This window comes from Cetorhinus maximus, chromosome 3 (assembly GCF_964194155.1).
Source record: "Cetorhinus maximus chromosome 3, sCetMax3.hap1.1, whole genome shotgun sequence".
NCBI lineage: Eukaryota > Metazoa > Chordata > Chondrichthyes > Lamniformes > Cetorhinidae > Cetorhinus > Cetorhinus maximus.
The window spans coordinates 99,476,811-99,490,161 of NC_135881.1; the positions used below are offsets into that span (position 1 = coordinate 99,476,811).

Below are 13,351 nucleotides of genomic sequence, written 5' to 3' on the forward strand. Positions count from 1 at the left end.
GAACAAGGCCATTCGGCCCTTCGTGTCAGTGCCGTCTCTTTGCAAGAGCAATTCAGTTAATTTCAATCCCTGTCTTTTCCCCCGGACCTGCATATTTTTTTCTGTCCACCGATTTAAATATATATATATATATAAATATTTTAAACGCAATCCAGAAGGCCTTAGGGCCCAGCGTGATGACGAAAATCAGGCGGTCGGCAGTGAGCTCTGGGAGCTGTAGTTTTAGCTGTAGCGTTGATGGAGCAGGATAATGACAATCATTCCAGCTGATAAAAGCTCAGCCAGAAAGCTGGACTGGCTCGTTCTGGGTGAAGTGAGCAGCGCGGGCTGGAGACTGGAGCGCGAACAGGAATGCGGTGCCAGCCAATGGACTGCACAAGGTTCTCCCAGCATGCCGGCGCGCGCTCAGCACCGCCCCGCTTCAGGCTCACTGATGTCGTGGCGCTGCAAGGAAGTCAGGGACCAGAGTTCAGCAAACAACAGGGTCCCTGCCTACACACCCATACATAGAGTGACATCGTCACCAAATAAATCGGATTGCCGGAGAAATGAGACGCGCGGGTTTGGGTAAGGCGAGAATGCTAAGCGTTTTTTTTGAAAAAAAAATCAAAGTGAAATGATATTTGTGGACGGTGCATATTTCATGGAACACAAGTCCCAGGCCACCAGTTAACTGATAGTAGCAGTATTAGTGAACTATAAATACAGTACTGGTTAAATCACTGGGATAATTTAATGGATTAGATTTTTAGAAAAACAGTTACCTTGTGTGAAAGGGTCAGAGATGGGAGGGTAAGCCGCTAACTGACTAGAACCAGACCTGTAAGCCAATAGTTCTAAACCGCATCATTTCCGAAACAATAGTTGCATATTGGAGGTTATTTATGAGAGAGGGTGCTACATATAAAATTCAACATATAGTATTACGCATTTGGAAGAAGCCACATAATTGTGGAATGTCTACGAGATGGCTTTTTGGAGCAGCTTGTGGTGGAGCCCACTAGGGAACAGGCAATTCTAGATTTAGTGACGTGCAATGAGGCGGATTTGATAAGGGAGCTTAAGGTGAAGGAACCCTTAGTAGGAAGTGACCATAATATGATAGAATTTACCCTGCAGTTTGAGAGGAAAAAGCTGGAATCAGATGTAACGGTATTACAGTTTAATAAAGGCAACTACAGAGGCATGAGGGAGGAGCTGGCCGGAATTGATTGGGACATGAGCCTAGCAGGAAAGACAGTGGAACAGCAATGGCAGGAGTTTCTGGGAGTAATTTGGGAGACACAGCAAAAATTCATCCCTAGGAAGAAGAAGCATACTAAAGGGAGGATGAAGCAACCATGGCTGACCAGGGAAGCCAGGGACAGCATAAAAGCTAAAGAGAAAGCATACAATGCGGCGAAGAGCAGTGGGCAACCAGAGGATTGGGAAGCCTACAAAGACCAACAGAGGACAACTAAAAAAGAAATAAGGAGGGAGAAGATTAAATATGAGGGTAAACTAGCCAGTAATATAAAAAAAATTGCAAGAGTTTTTTTATATATATAAAGGGTAAGGGAGAGGCAAAAGTGGACATTGTGCTGCTGGAAAATGATGCTGGAGAATTAGTAGTGGGGAACAAAGAAATGGCGGAGGAACTGATTAGGTACTTTGCGTCAGTCTTCACGGTGGAAGACAGGAGTAACATCCCCAAAGTTCAAGAGAGTCGGGGGGTAGAGGTGAGTATGGTGGCCATTACCAAGGAGAAGGTGCTAGGAAAACTGAAAGGTCTGAAGGTGGATAAATCACCTGGAGCAGATGGATTACACCCCAGAGTTCTGAAGGAGATAGCTGAAGAGATAGTGGAGGCGTTAGTGGTGATCTTTCAGGAATCGTTCAGGGAGGGTCCCAGAGGACTGAAAAATCGCTAATGTAACCCCCCTGTTTAAGAAGGGAGTGAGGCAAAAGATGGGAAATTACAGGCCGATTAGCCTGACGTCGGTCGTTGGTAAGATTCTAGAGTCCATTATTAAGGATGATATTTCAGAATACTTGGAAGTGCATAGTAAAATCAGGCAAAGTCCGCATGGTTTCATCAAGGGGAGGTCATGCCTGACAAATCTGTTAGAATTCTTTGAGGAGGTAACAAGTAGGTTAGACAAAGGAGAGCCAATGGATATTATCTACTTGGACTTCCAGAAGGCCTTTGACAAGGTGCCACACAGGAGGCTGCTCAGTGAGATAAGAGCCCATGGTGTTAGGGGCAAGGTACTAGCATGGATAGAAGATTGGCTGTCTGGCAGGAGGCAGAGAGTGGGGATAAGGGGGTCCTTCTCAGGATGGCGGCCGGTGACTAGTGGAGTTCCGCAGGAGTCAGTGTTGGGACCACAACTTTTCACTTTATACATTAATGATCTAGATGAAGGAACTGAGGGCATCCTGGCTAAGTTTGCAGATGATACAAAGATAGGTGGAGAGACAGGTAGTATTGAGGAGGCGGGGGGGCTGCAGAAGGATTTGGACAGGTTAGGAGAATGGGCAAAGAAGTGGCAGATGGAATACAACGTGGGCAAGTGTGAGGTCATGCACTTTGGTAGGAAGAATAGAGGCAAAGACTATTTTCTAAATGGGGAGAGAATTCAAAAATCTGGAGTGCAAAGGGACTTGGGAGTCCTAGTCCAGGATTCTCTTAAGGTTAACTTGCAGGTTGAGTCGGTAGTTAGGAAGGCAAATGCAATGTTGGCATTTATTTCGAGAGGACTAGAATATAAAAGCAGGGATGTGCTGCTGAGGCTTTATAAGGCTCTGGTCAGACCACATTTAGAATATTGTGAGCAATTTTGGGCCCCTTATCTCAGGAAGGATGTGCTGGCCCTGGAGAGGTTCCAGAGGAGGTTCACGAGAACGATCCCAGGAATGAAAGGCTTAACATATGAGGAACGTTTGAGGACTCTGGGTCTATACTCGATGGAGTTTAGAAGGATGAGGGGGGATCTGATTGAAACTTACAGAATACTGAAAGGCCTGGATAGAGTGGACGTGGGAAGATGTTTCCATTAGTAGGAGAGACTAGGACCCGAGGGCACTGCCTCAAAGTAAAGGGAAGACCTTTTAGAACAGAGATGAGGAGAAACTTCTTTAGCCAGAGAGTGGTGAATCTATGGAATTCATTGCCACAGAAAGCTGTGGGAGCCAGGTCATTGAGTGTATTTAAGACCGAAATAGGTTCTTGATTGGTAAGGGGATCAAAGGTTACGGGGAAAAGGCGGGAGAATGGGGTTGAGAAACTTATCAGCCATGATTGAATGGCGGAGCAGACTCGATGGGCCGAATGGCCTAATTTCTGCTCCAATGTCTTATGATCTTATGAACAATTGCATAGATGACTCTATTTCAACCTTTTCTGTTTGTATAACGCTTGTAGAAAAATGTCCCAGAAATAGGAAAAATGAATGCTAAATGAAAGAAAGAGATATTGGAAGGTGGCGATCAGGAAGTTTATTAACTATATTGGTTTTAAGAATGATCTCGAAGGAAAAGGATGAGTTGAGATATACTTGTGAGGCCGAGGTAGCTGAAAGCACATTCACTGTTGGTGGGGAGACTGAAGTAAGCACAAGAAGCTAGAGTTGGAAGAATGAATGTTGTAGGGCTTGCAGAGATTATGGAAATATGGATTTAAACACTGGAATGAGAATTTTAAAGTTGAGGCTTATGTGTGGGACCATGAATCAGTGTGGATTAGTGAGGAAGGATGACAGTAAGTGGGACTTTTTTAAAATTCATTTACAGGATGTGGGCATTGCTGGCTAAGCCAGCATTTATTGTCCATTCTCAATTGCCTTTGAGAAGGTGGTGCTGAGCTGCCTTCTTAAACCACTGCAGTCCCTGTGGTGTAGGTAATGCTGTTAGGGAGTGAGTTCCAGGATTTTGACCGAGTGACAGTGAAGGGACAGTGATATATTTCCAAGTCAAAATGGTGAGTGACTTGGAGAGGAACTTCCAGATGGGGGTGTTCCCGTGTATGTGCTGCCCTTGTCTTTCTAGATGGTAGCAGTCATTGGTTTGGAAGGTGCTGCCTAAGGAGCCTTGGTGAGTTTCTGCAGTGCATCTTGTAGATGGTACATACTGCTGCCACTGTTCGTCAGTGGTGGAAGGAGTGAATGTTTGTGGAAGGGATGGCAATCACACGAGCTGCTTTGTCCTGAATTGCATCAAGCTTCTTGAGTGTTGTTGGAGCTGCACTCATGCCGGCAAGTGGGGAGTATCCCATCACACTCCTGACCTGTGCCTTGTAGATGCTGGACAGACTTTGAAGTGGGTTACACGTCGCACGATTCCTAGCCTCTGACCCGCTCTTGTAGCCACAGTATTTATATGGCTAGCCCAGTTCAGTTTCTGGTCAATGGTAACCCTAAGGATGTTGATAGTGGGAGATTCAGCGATGATAATGCCATTGAAAGTCAAGGAGCGATGGTTAGATTCTCTCTTGTTCGAGATGGTCATTGCCTGGCACTTGTGTGACTGTGACTTGCCATTTGTCAGCCCAAGCCTGGATATTGTCCAAGACTTGCTACATTTGGACATCGACTACACAGCTAGTTCTGGAGAACAAGTCTTCAGTGCTAATGCTGGAATGTTGTCAGGGCCCATAGCCTTTGCATTAGCCAGTGCCTTCAGCCATTTCTTGATATCACATGGAGTGAATCGAATTTTCTGAAGACTGGTGTCTGTGAAGCTGGGGACCTCCAGAAGAGGCTGAGATGGATGATCCACTTGGCACTTCTGGCTGATGATTGTTGCAAATGCTTCAGCCCTATCTTTTGCACTGATGTGCTGGGCTCCTCCATCATTCAGGAGCCTCATTGAAGATGGGGATATTTGTGGAGCCTCATCCTCCAGTGAGTTGTTTAATTGTCCACCACCATTCACAGCTGGATATGACAGAACCAAAGAGCTTATAGCTGTTCCGTTGGCTGTGGAATCGCTTAGCTCTGTCTATTTCATGCCATTTATGCTATTTGTCATGCAAGTAGATCTGTGTTGTAGCTTCACCAGGTTGGCAACTCATTTTTAGGTATGCCTGGTGCTGCTCCTGGCATGCCCTCCTGCACTCTTAATTGAAGCAGGGTTGATTCCCTGGCTTGGTGGTAATGGATAAGGGATAGATTAAGGAAAGCAAGTTTTGGATGAACTGAAGATCATGGAGCACTGAAAATGCCAAATCAGCCAGGAGAACATTGGAATAGTCTCACCCAGAGGCGACAACATGTGGATATACGTTTCAGCAGCATAGGCTGAGGTAAGGGTGGTGACAAGCAATGTTGCAAAGGTGGTATTAGGTGGTCCTTATAATGGAGAGGATATGGTTTAGATGCTCAATTCAAAATTAAATGTGTTTCTGAGTTTATGAATAGTCTGCTTCTGAGACATTAATCAGAGAGGGGGATGGAATTTGTGGCAGATTTCAATGCTGGTTTGGTCTTGCCAATGTTAAACTAGATGAAATTGTCACTAATCCAAGAATTATGTGTTGGACAAGCAGTTGACAGCACATGGGTGTTGAGGGGCTGAAAGAGATAATGGAGAGGTAGAGCTGTTGTCAAATTGTCCAGAAAAATAGTTTCATAGTTTTGTCTTGCTAAGTACAAAATTGACAATATCATTGATAGGACGATTCATATGCCTGAAAATAACCTGGCAACATAGAATGTCTTAGTTATTTCATTGTTATAAATTATTTAAATTCAAATAATTCTAATTTTTTAAAAAAGATTTGTATTGCTAAGAGTGCAAGAGGGAATGCCAGGAGCAGCAGCAGACATACCTAAAAATTAGGTGTCAACCTGAGGAAGCTACAGCACTGGACTACTTGCGTGCGAAACAATGGAAGCAGCATGCAATAGACAGAGCTAAGCGATCCCACAACCAACGGATCAGATCTAAGCTCTGCAGTTCTGCCTCATCCAGTCATGACAATTAAACAACTAACTGGAGGAGGAGACTCCACAAATATTCCCATCTTCAATGAAGGGGGAGCCCAGCACATCAGTGCAGAAGAGAAGGCTGATGCATTTGCAACAATCTTCAACCAGAAATGCTGAGTGGATGATCCATCATGGCCTCCACTTGAGGTCCCCAGCATCATAGATGCCAATCTTCAGCCAATTCTATTTGGTACACGTGATATCAAGAAATAGCTGAAGACACTGGGTACTGCAAAGGCTAAGGGTGTTGACAATATTCCGGCAATAGTACTGAAGACTTGTGCTCCAGAACTAGTTGCACTCCTAGCCAAGCTGCTCCAATACAGGTACAAAACTGGCATTTACTCAGGAATGTGGAGGGTTGACTAGGTATGTCCTGCCTGCAAAAAGCCAGACAAATCCTACCTAGTCAACTACCACCCCATCAGTCTACTCTCGATCAGCAAAGTGATGGAAGGTGCCATCGATAATGCTATCAAGCGGCACTTACTCAGCAATAACTTGCTCACTGACACTCAGTTTGGGTTCTGCCAAGGTCATTTGGCTTCAGACCTCATTTCAGCTTTGGTCCAAACATGGACAAAAGAGCTTAAATCAAGAGGTGAGGTAAGAGTGACTGCCTTTGACTTCAAGGCAGCATTTGACTGAGTGTGGCATCAAGGAACCCTAGAAAAACTCGAGTCGATGGGAATCAAGGGCAAATCTCTCTGCTGGTTGGAGTCATGCCTAGCACAAAGGAAGATGGTTGTGTTTGTTGCAGGTCAATCATCTCAGACCCAGGACATCACTGCAGGAATTCCTCAGGGTAGTGTCCTAGGCTCAACCATCTTCAGCTGCTTCATCAATGACCTTCCCTCCATCATAAGGTCAGAAGTGGGGATGTTCATTGATAGCGCCATTTTCAACTCCTCATATACTGAAGCCATCCATGCCCATATACAGCGTGATCTATTCAACATTCAGGCTTGGGCTGATAAGTTACAAATAACATTCATGCCACACAAGTGGCAGGCAATGACCATTTCCAAAAAGAGAGAATCCAAGCATCTTCACTTGACATTCAATCTATTACCCCACTATCAACATCCTGGGGGTTATCATTGACCAGAAACTGAGCTAGACTAGCCAATAAATACTGTGGCTACAAGAGCAGGTCAGAGGCTGGGAATTCTCTGGAGCGTAACTCATCTCCTGACTCCCCAGAGCTTGTTCACCATCTACAAGACACAAATTAGGAGTGTGATGGAAAACTCTCCACTTGCCTGAATGAGTGCAGCTCCAACAACACACAAGAAGCTTAACACCATCCAGGACAAAGCAGTTTGCTTGATTAGCACCCCATCCTTCACCTTAAAAATTCACTCCCTCTCCCAGAGTAACAGCAGTGTGTACCATATACAAGATGAACTGGAGCAACTGGCCAAGGCCCCTTCAACACACCTTACAAGCCCACAACCTCTACCACCTAGAAGGACAAGGGCAGCAGACGCATGGGTACGCCACCTCCTGCAAATTTCCCTCCAAGCCACACACCATCCTGACTTGGAACTATATTGCAGTTCCTTCATTGTTGCTGGGTCAAAACCCTGGAACTCCCTTTCTAACGGCACTATTGGTGTACCTAAACCGCATGGATTGCAGTGCTTCAAGAAGGCTGCTAACCGCCACCTTCTCAAGTGCAATTAGGGACAGCAGTTAATACTGGCCTCGCCAGCGATGCTTACATCCCAATTAATTCTTTCATTTTACCCACCCCCAGGGGAAGGATCTCCTGCCTACACTGGAAGTGGTTACAGTGTGTATGAAGAGGAAAATGATAAATTAACAGAGACCCTTCGAGAAAAAGTGACAGCATTAAAATCAGTAAGTTCAAATACTTGTAAACAGTTATTTAAGTTTTTAATAAACAGACAATAGTTTTGATATAGTGCATTTGTTCATGTAGATTGAATGTGATATTATTTATTATATTATTGGGTACTAAAGGCAAGTTAATACAGAATGTCCATGAAAATATTCTGCTTCTGTTAATTCAAAATTGCAAATTTAAATTGAATTGAAATAGTAGAAAACAAACCCTGTGGTGTATTAAAGTTGCTTAATTCAAACTTCTGGATTCTTTTTGAGCAAAAGATGAATTTCAATTAACAGTACTTTGACTTTACTGTTAAAAAAGAAAATGTCAGTGGGCCCCAATTATCATTCCAATGCTGCTGTAGTATTTTCTCTGTCTCAGTCAGGAGAGATTAATTATTAATTGTGAATGAATTGCTCTCTTCAAATTGAGACAACAGTAGGGGTTATCAGTAGAGGAGAAATTAAGGTTTAAAAACTCTTGGAAGAGCTCAAGGTATGTTTTGAGCTATTTGATTTTTTTTTACATAGGAACATAGGAGCAGGAGTAGGCCATTCAGTCCATCGAATCTGCTCCGCCATTCAATACAAACATGGCTGATCATCCACTGCAATACCTTTTTCCACATTGTCATATCCCTTTATCTCATTGGTATTTAGAAATCTGTCAATCTCTGCTTTAAACATACTCCACGAGTATGTTTTTTGCTGGAAAAAAGCTCTTTTTTGCACATGCCAGATGCTGTCCCCAACAATGGAATAAGATTCCCTGTGGCACTTGTAAATCATCAACTTGAATACAACAAATTTCTGATTTTGCTATAAATTTTGAACTGAGAAATCTTCTCTTGCAGTGTCTTAACTCAATCTTAGTGAATATATCATTAATATAAGATAGTCACCAAGAAATCCATCGGGGAATTCGGAAAAACCTCTTTATCCAAAGAGTAGAAAGAATGTGGAACTAGCTACCATTGGGAGTGATTGAAAAGTGAATAATATAAATACATTTTCAGAGAAGTTAGATAAGCATATGTAGGGGAATGGAATAGATGGTTATGATAGATTTAGATGAGGCAAGATTGGAGAAGGCTTGAGTGGATCATAAACACCAACATCAACTTGTTGGGCCGAATAGCCTGTTTTTGTGCTGTATATCCTACGTAATCCTACGTAAAGTATCCTCTGCTATTATTTTTGTTTTCTATTTCCTATACTTGATGCTAACCTTTATTCAAGATTTACCTGTAAAAGTTAATAATTGTTTATCTTCTTAAAAAATAGTTGTCTCAGGTTGTAGTTGTGTTATAGTTTAATAACTGCAACGTTTGTGGTTTATATTTATATCACCACACATGTGCAAATCTTTACCATGTCTGAATGGTGTGATCTAATTCAAATAATAATGAACAATGAAATTGTCCAATTGTCACCGTTCTATAGTCCATGCTTTTGACTTTCCTTTTCCTACTTACTGGATTGAGAGCTGGAAATTGAGTTAACATAAACAGAGGAAGGACAAATCCTTATTGGAGGGGAGAGAAAATAATTTGAACAGTCTTTTCAAATAAAAATATTTCCATATCTATGATGTGACCTTAAACCCCAGTACAAATTACCCAAGCCTTTCTTCTCCCAGTGACTACCAGGATCAATTTTGTCAGTTGTCATGAATGTCTCTACCCACACTGTCATTTTGCCTAAAAATATATACAAAAGAAATCTCTCGTTAGATATGGCATTGAATGGAAATTGCATCATAAACTTGGCATAAAGTAGAAAGAATTTTAAAGTGTAATATATTGAAAAAGACAACTACCATTATGCTATTAAACACTTGCTGTTTGTTCCTTTCCCTCCCCTCCCCTCGCACAGCTTTCTATTGATATCGGAACTGAAGTTAAATACCATAATAAACTCCTGGATGAAATGGTATGTATTACATGCTCTCTCAAGCTGTCCTTAATGAATGTATCTTGAATAAGTGTATCCTTTATGGGTGGGAGAGGGGTTTTCATTTACATACATTGGCCAAGTCATAATATTAATGGACAGATAGGAAGCTTCTATTTGGTACAGTAGAAAGATTCTAGAGGAAAGATGGGCATTGAGAAGCAAAATACTTCATTACCTCAGTAAGGGATTGTGCTGAAAGTAAGTTTTCCAAGAAATTTGTTAATATTTATCAAGGAATGTCCTTGGCTATCATGGCTATCCTGTCAATAGCAACAGTAAAATAATTGTAACAACACATTTTGCAGATGGAAGTTCACCAGCCTCCTTTTTATACAAAAGAATGTGGAAGCTAGATTAAACTGCAAGTCGTAAAGAGCAACTTTTGTAGGTAAACCAATAAAAAGTTAAGGCCCTGTGCTACTACGGTAGTGAGGTTATGTAAAGAAAGATGTGCTTGAAGGGTGAAGAAATATAGAGGCAGCAAGAATTGCACTGGTGTAACTGAAAACGGATGGTTTGGGATAGAAATTTAATCAAAAATGCTTGTGGCAAAATTTATAACTGTTGAAAATTGGTTTGAGACAGGAAGCAGGCTCTTGAAACAGTTGAATTGGAAAACTATTTGTTAATCAAAGCACACTACTATTGAACGATGTTAGTTTCTTCCAGGTCTTTATTTTCTAAATTGTGGGTAATGTTGCAATTTCTTTTACATTGAAATGCATTTTGATAGTAAAGTATCCAACCGCCTTGTGTTAAAAATTGTCCATAATGTTCTGTATGCATTAGAATAATGTTTCACTGGTTAGTTAACTATGTATTTATATGCTGTTTTCACAGGATACAGGATTTGAATCCACAGGTGGACTATTGGGAGCCACCATGGGTAGACTCAAACAGTTATCTCGTGGGAGCCAAGCAAAATTGATATGCTACTTGATGCTATTTGCATTTTTTGTATTCTTTGTGCTTTACTGGGTTATTAAACTGAGGTGAAATAAATTTGTACCACTCCAATATTTGGATCTAACTCATTACATACAACTAAGAAATAGAAACTAGACATTTTCTAGAATAATTCAGGTATAATTGATCTTAAAAACTTTAAGAGAATGATGTTGCATTCATGTTGTAGACCATAGTTTCATGCTCTGCCATTCTCAATGGTTGCTAATCAAATCAAATTTTCATGTTTATGAAAGAAAATCAGTCATGGTATAATTCTGACATTGAAAAGTAGTTTTGCTTATTTTCTTGTAGCAAGTGAACTGCTGTGTGTTGGTTGTGTCATAGTCTTTAAAGATGGTGAGGAATTAAATAAGAAATTACATTTTTCTAAGTGTTAACCAATTAACAATTCAATTTTCTAATCGTAAATTAGTCTAATTAACAATTTTCTAATTTCCACAAGTTGGATTTAAACATTTTATGGTGATGCAGCAGACTGGTACGTTAACATGCAATGCAACACGGTAGTGAAAGATGTGGCCATTTCTATAATGCTACATGTCACCTCTTGTCAAAGCTTGGCCAAGTTGTCCTGGAATTGAGGTGGGGGGTGTGGAGGAAGGGAAGCCAGTTAGAGCCAAATCATCTTTTGACACTCGTGGATCTCACTTTTATTACCACTATCCCTTTAATATCTTTGAATCCTACTCACAAGTTTTAATAATTTTTTCTTTTGCCTCACAGCAGCCTGTGAGATTTCCTAACCTTGTTTTGAAGCAACATTGAAATCTTATTTTAGTAACTTCTGTTCCTCAAATGGCCTTTAAACTGAGAAGTGAAACATACGACCCACAGCCAGACCACCTTATCAGGCTGCTTTTATACAATTTTCTGGAGACAGTGCAGCACAGGTTGCTTCTTCTATCTAGGATCAGTAACTTATGTGGTGCAAGTTGTTGATACTCCAGCATGCTGTATCAGCTTTCTGCAAAAAGATTAGCTATGTAAAAATAAGACAAACTTCCTTAAAGGAATATTGTTATACATCATTATTGTTTACATTTTTGTAAAGAGTGCTGCTTCACTATTTGAGAGACCAGTATTTGAGATGTGGAATGAAGTATTAGAAGTTCCAGAATGATCATGGAAATGAATGGATGTGGTCAGGCAACAGATGTAAGGTGCACTTCGATAGGGAGCAATGCTCCTGTGGTCTTCCTGTGGGTAGTTGGATACCTGAGAGCAGGCTGATTGATTGTCCTTTTGCTAAAAGAATGATACCTTGAAGCCTGAAGGTGACATCAAGTGAACAGTAGCAAAGACCACTTCTGTTGATTTCCAAGAGGATATACATTTTAAGGGGCTTGTCATGATTTGTGCCAGCTCCATTTTTACCTGCTTTATTTTTTACTAATTTTAAAATGCTTTGGCAGATCTTGAATTTTAATATTTAGTGACCAATAGTTTCTAGAATTTCTCACTGATATTTATGGGTGGATAAAAGGCAGTTGTGGAAGTTTAAAGAGTACATATTTAAGTGGGAGGCCTTCAGAGGAAGGGGTGCTTAACTTTCCAGTCTTGTTGATATGCTTCATTTTAAAATCTGAAGTACTCACTCTTTCTGTGAGTAAGAGATGGATCAGGTCCATTGTAACTCAGATTATCAGTAACTCCACCAATCCATGATCTAGTTGAATTACACCTGAGGTAACTGAGGTAATTATCTTGTAGAATTTAACCCTACAGTAGTTGGAAATGTTTACTATTTTCTTGAATACTGTGTAATTTTCCTTTTAAAATAAACATATTCTTAGGAATGACTTTAAATCTCTAGTATAACAAGAGTGCTGAAGTTCTTTAATGGGTTAATTTCAACGCTGAAGCCTGGGTTTGTATCGCCTCTCTGGTATTTGTAAGGATATTGATAGAATTATGTAGGAGGTTTCACCTCAGTCCCTTGTGGGCATTGTCCAAAGCACAAACTGCCAATAATTCAATATCAATTGGCAGTTTCACTCGGAGGTTATGGATTGAAGTAGGAGGACATTTTGATCAAATTATGATTTTAGAATTTTCTCATGAAATGTAATTTTACATGTTTAAAATTCTGGGCTATGATAGCAATTTAGAAACCTTTTTTATTAAGAGTTGTTAAATTGTTATCTGTAATCAAGAAGTACAAGCTAAAGCACTTTTTCCCAATGAATTAAAATTGATGGATTTTGTTTTACTTGCCAAATAGCTTCTTTGCTTTTAATAATTTCATGGAACATAAAATAATGGAAAATGGAAACTTTGGCATAAAAATGTTCATATCTTTTACATTATAGAACAAGTGAAGTTCAATTTAGATGTAAATTTATAACTGTTCAATGGTAAATCAGTGTCAGGAGGATAGATCTTTTTTAGCCACATCTCAAGTGCAGCACATTTTCCAAACCTGATTTTCTTGTTACTGTTCCATCTATGAAGTATTCAAATAATTTGTTTCTGGCATAATGCTTTTTGAAATCATAGCACATATTTAATGTTACAAAACATCTCATGATTATTTACAGGAGAGAATGAACACTAAGCAGGAGTTGAGAAAAAATCTAGGCGATAAGGTGTCATCAAAGAAGAGGTAC

At 40.6% G+C, this 13,351-nt stretch overlaps 1 protein-coding gene across 1 annotated transcript; it reads left to right on the forward strand.

The window, feature by feature from the left end:
• The first annotated feature begins 412 nt into the window (after positions 1–412).
• Positions 413–12,949, forward strand: bet1 (Bet1 golgi vesicular membrane trafficking protein). Its single transcript, XM_078538756.1, has 4 exons — positions 413–567; positions 7,726–7,829; positions 9,696–9,752; positions 10,617–12,949. The coding sequence occupies exons 1-4, from the start codon at positions 549–551 to the stop codon at positions 10,770–10,772; spliced, it is 336 nt and encodes a 111-aa protein (XP_078394882.1). The 5' UTR covers positions 413–548; the 3' UTR covers positions 10,773–12,949.
• Positions 12,950–13,351: the final 402 nt, after the last annotated feature.

Coding starts and splice junctions, on each gene's coding strand:
- bet1 (XM_078538756.1), top strand. Junction 7,830..9,695: donor AAGTGACAGCATTAAAATCA/GTAAGTTCAAAT, acceptor CCCCTCGCACAG/CTTTCTATTGATATCGGAAC. Junction 9,753..10,616: donor ATAAACTCCTGGATGAAATG/GTATGTATTACA, acceptor CTGTTTTCACAG/GATACAGGATTTGAATCCAC.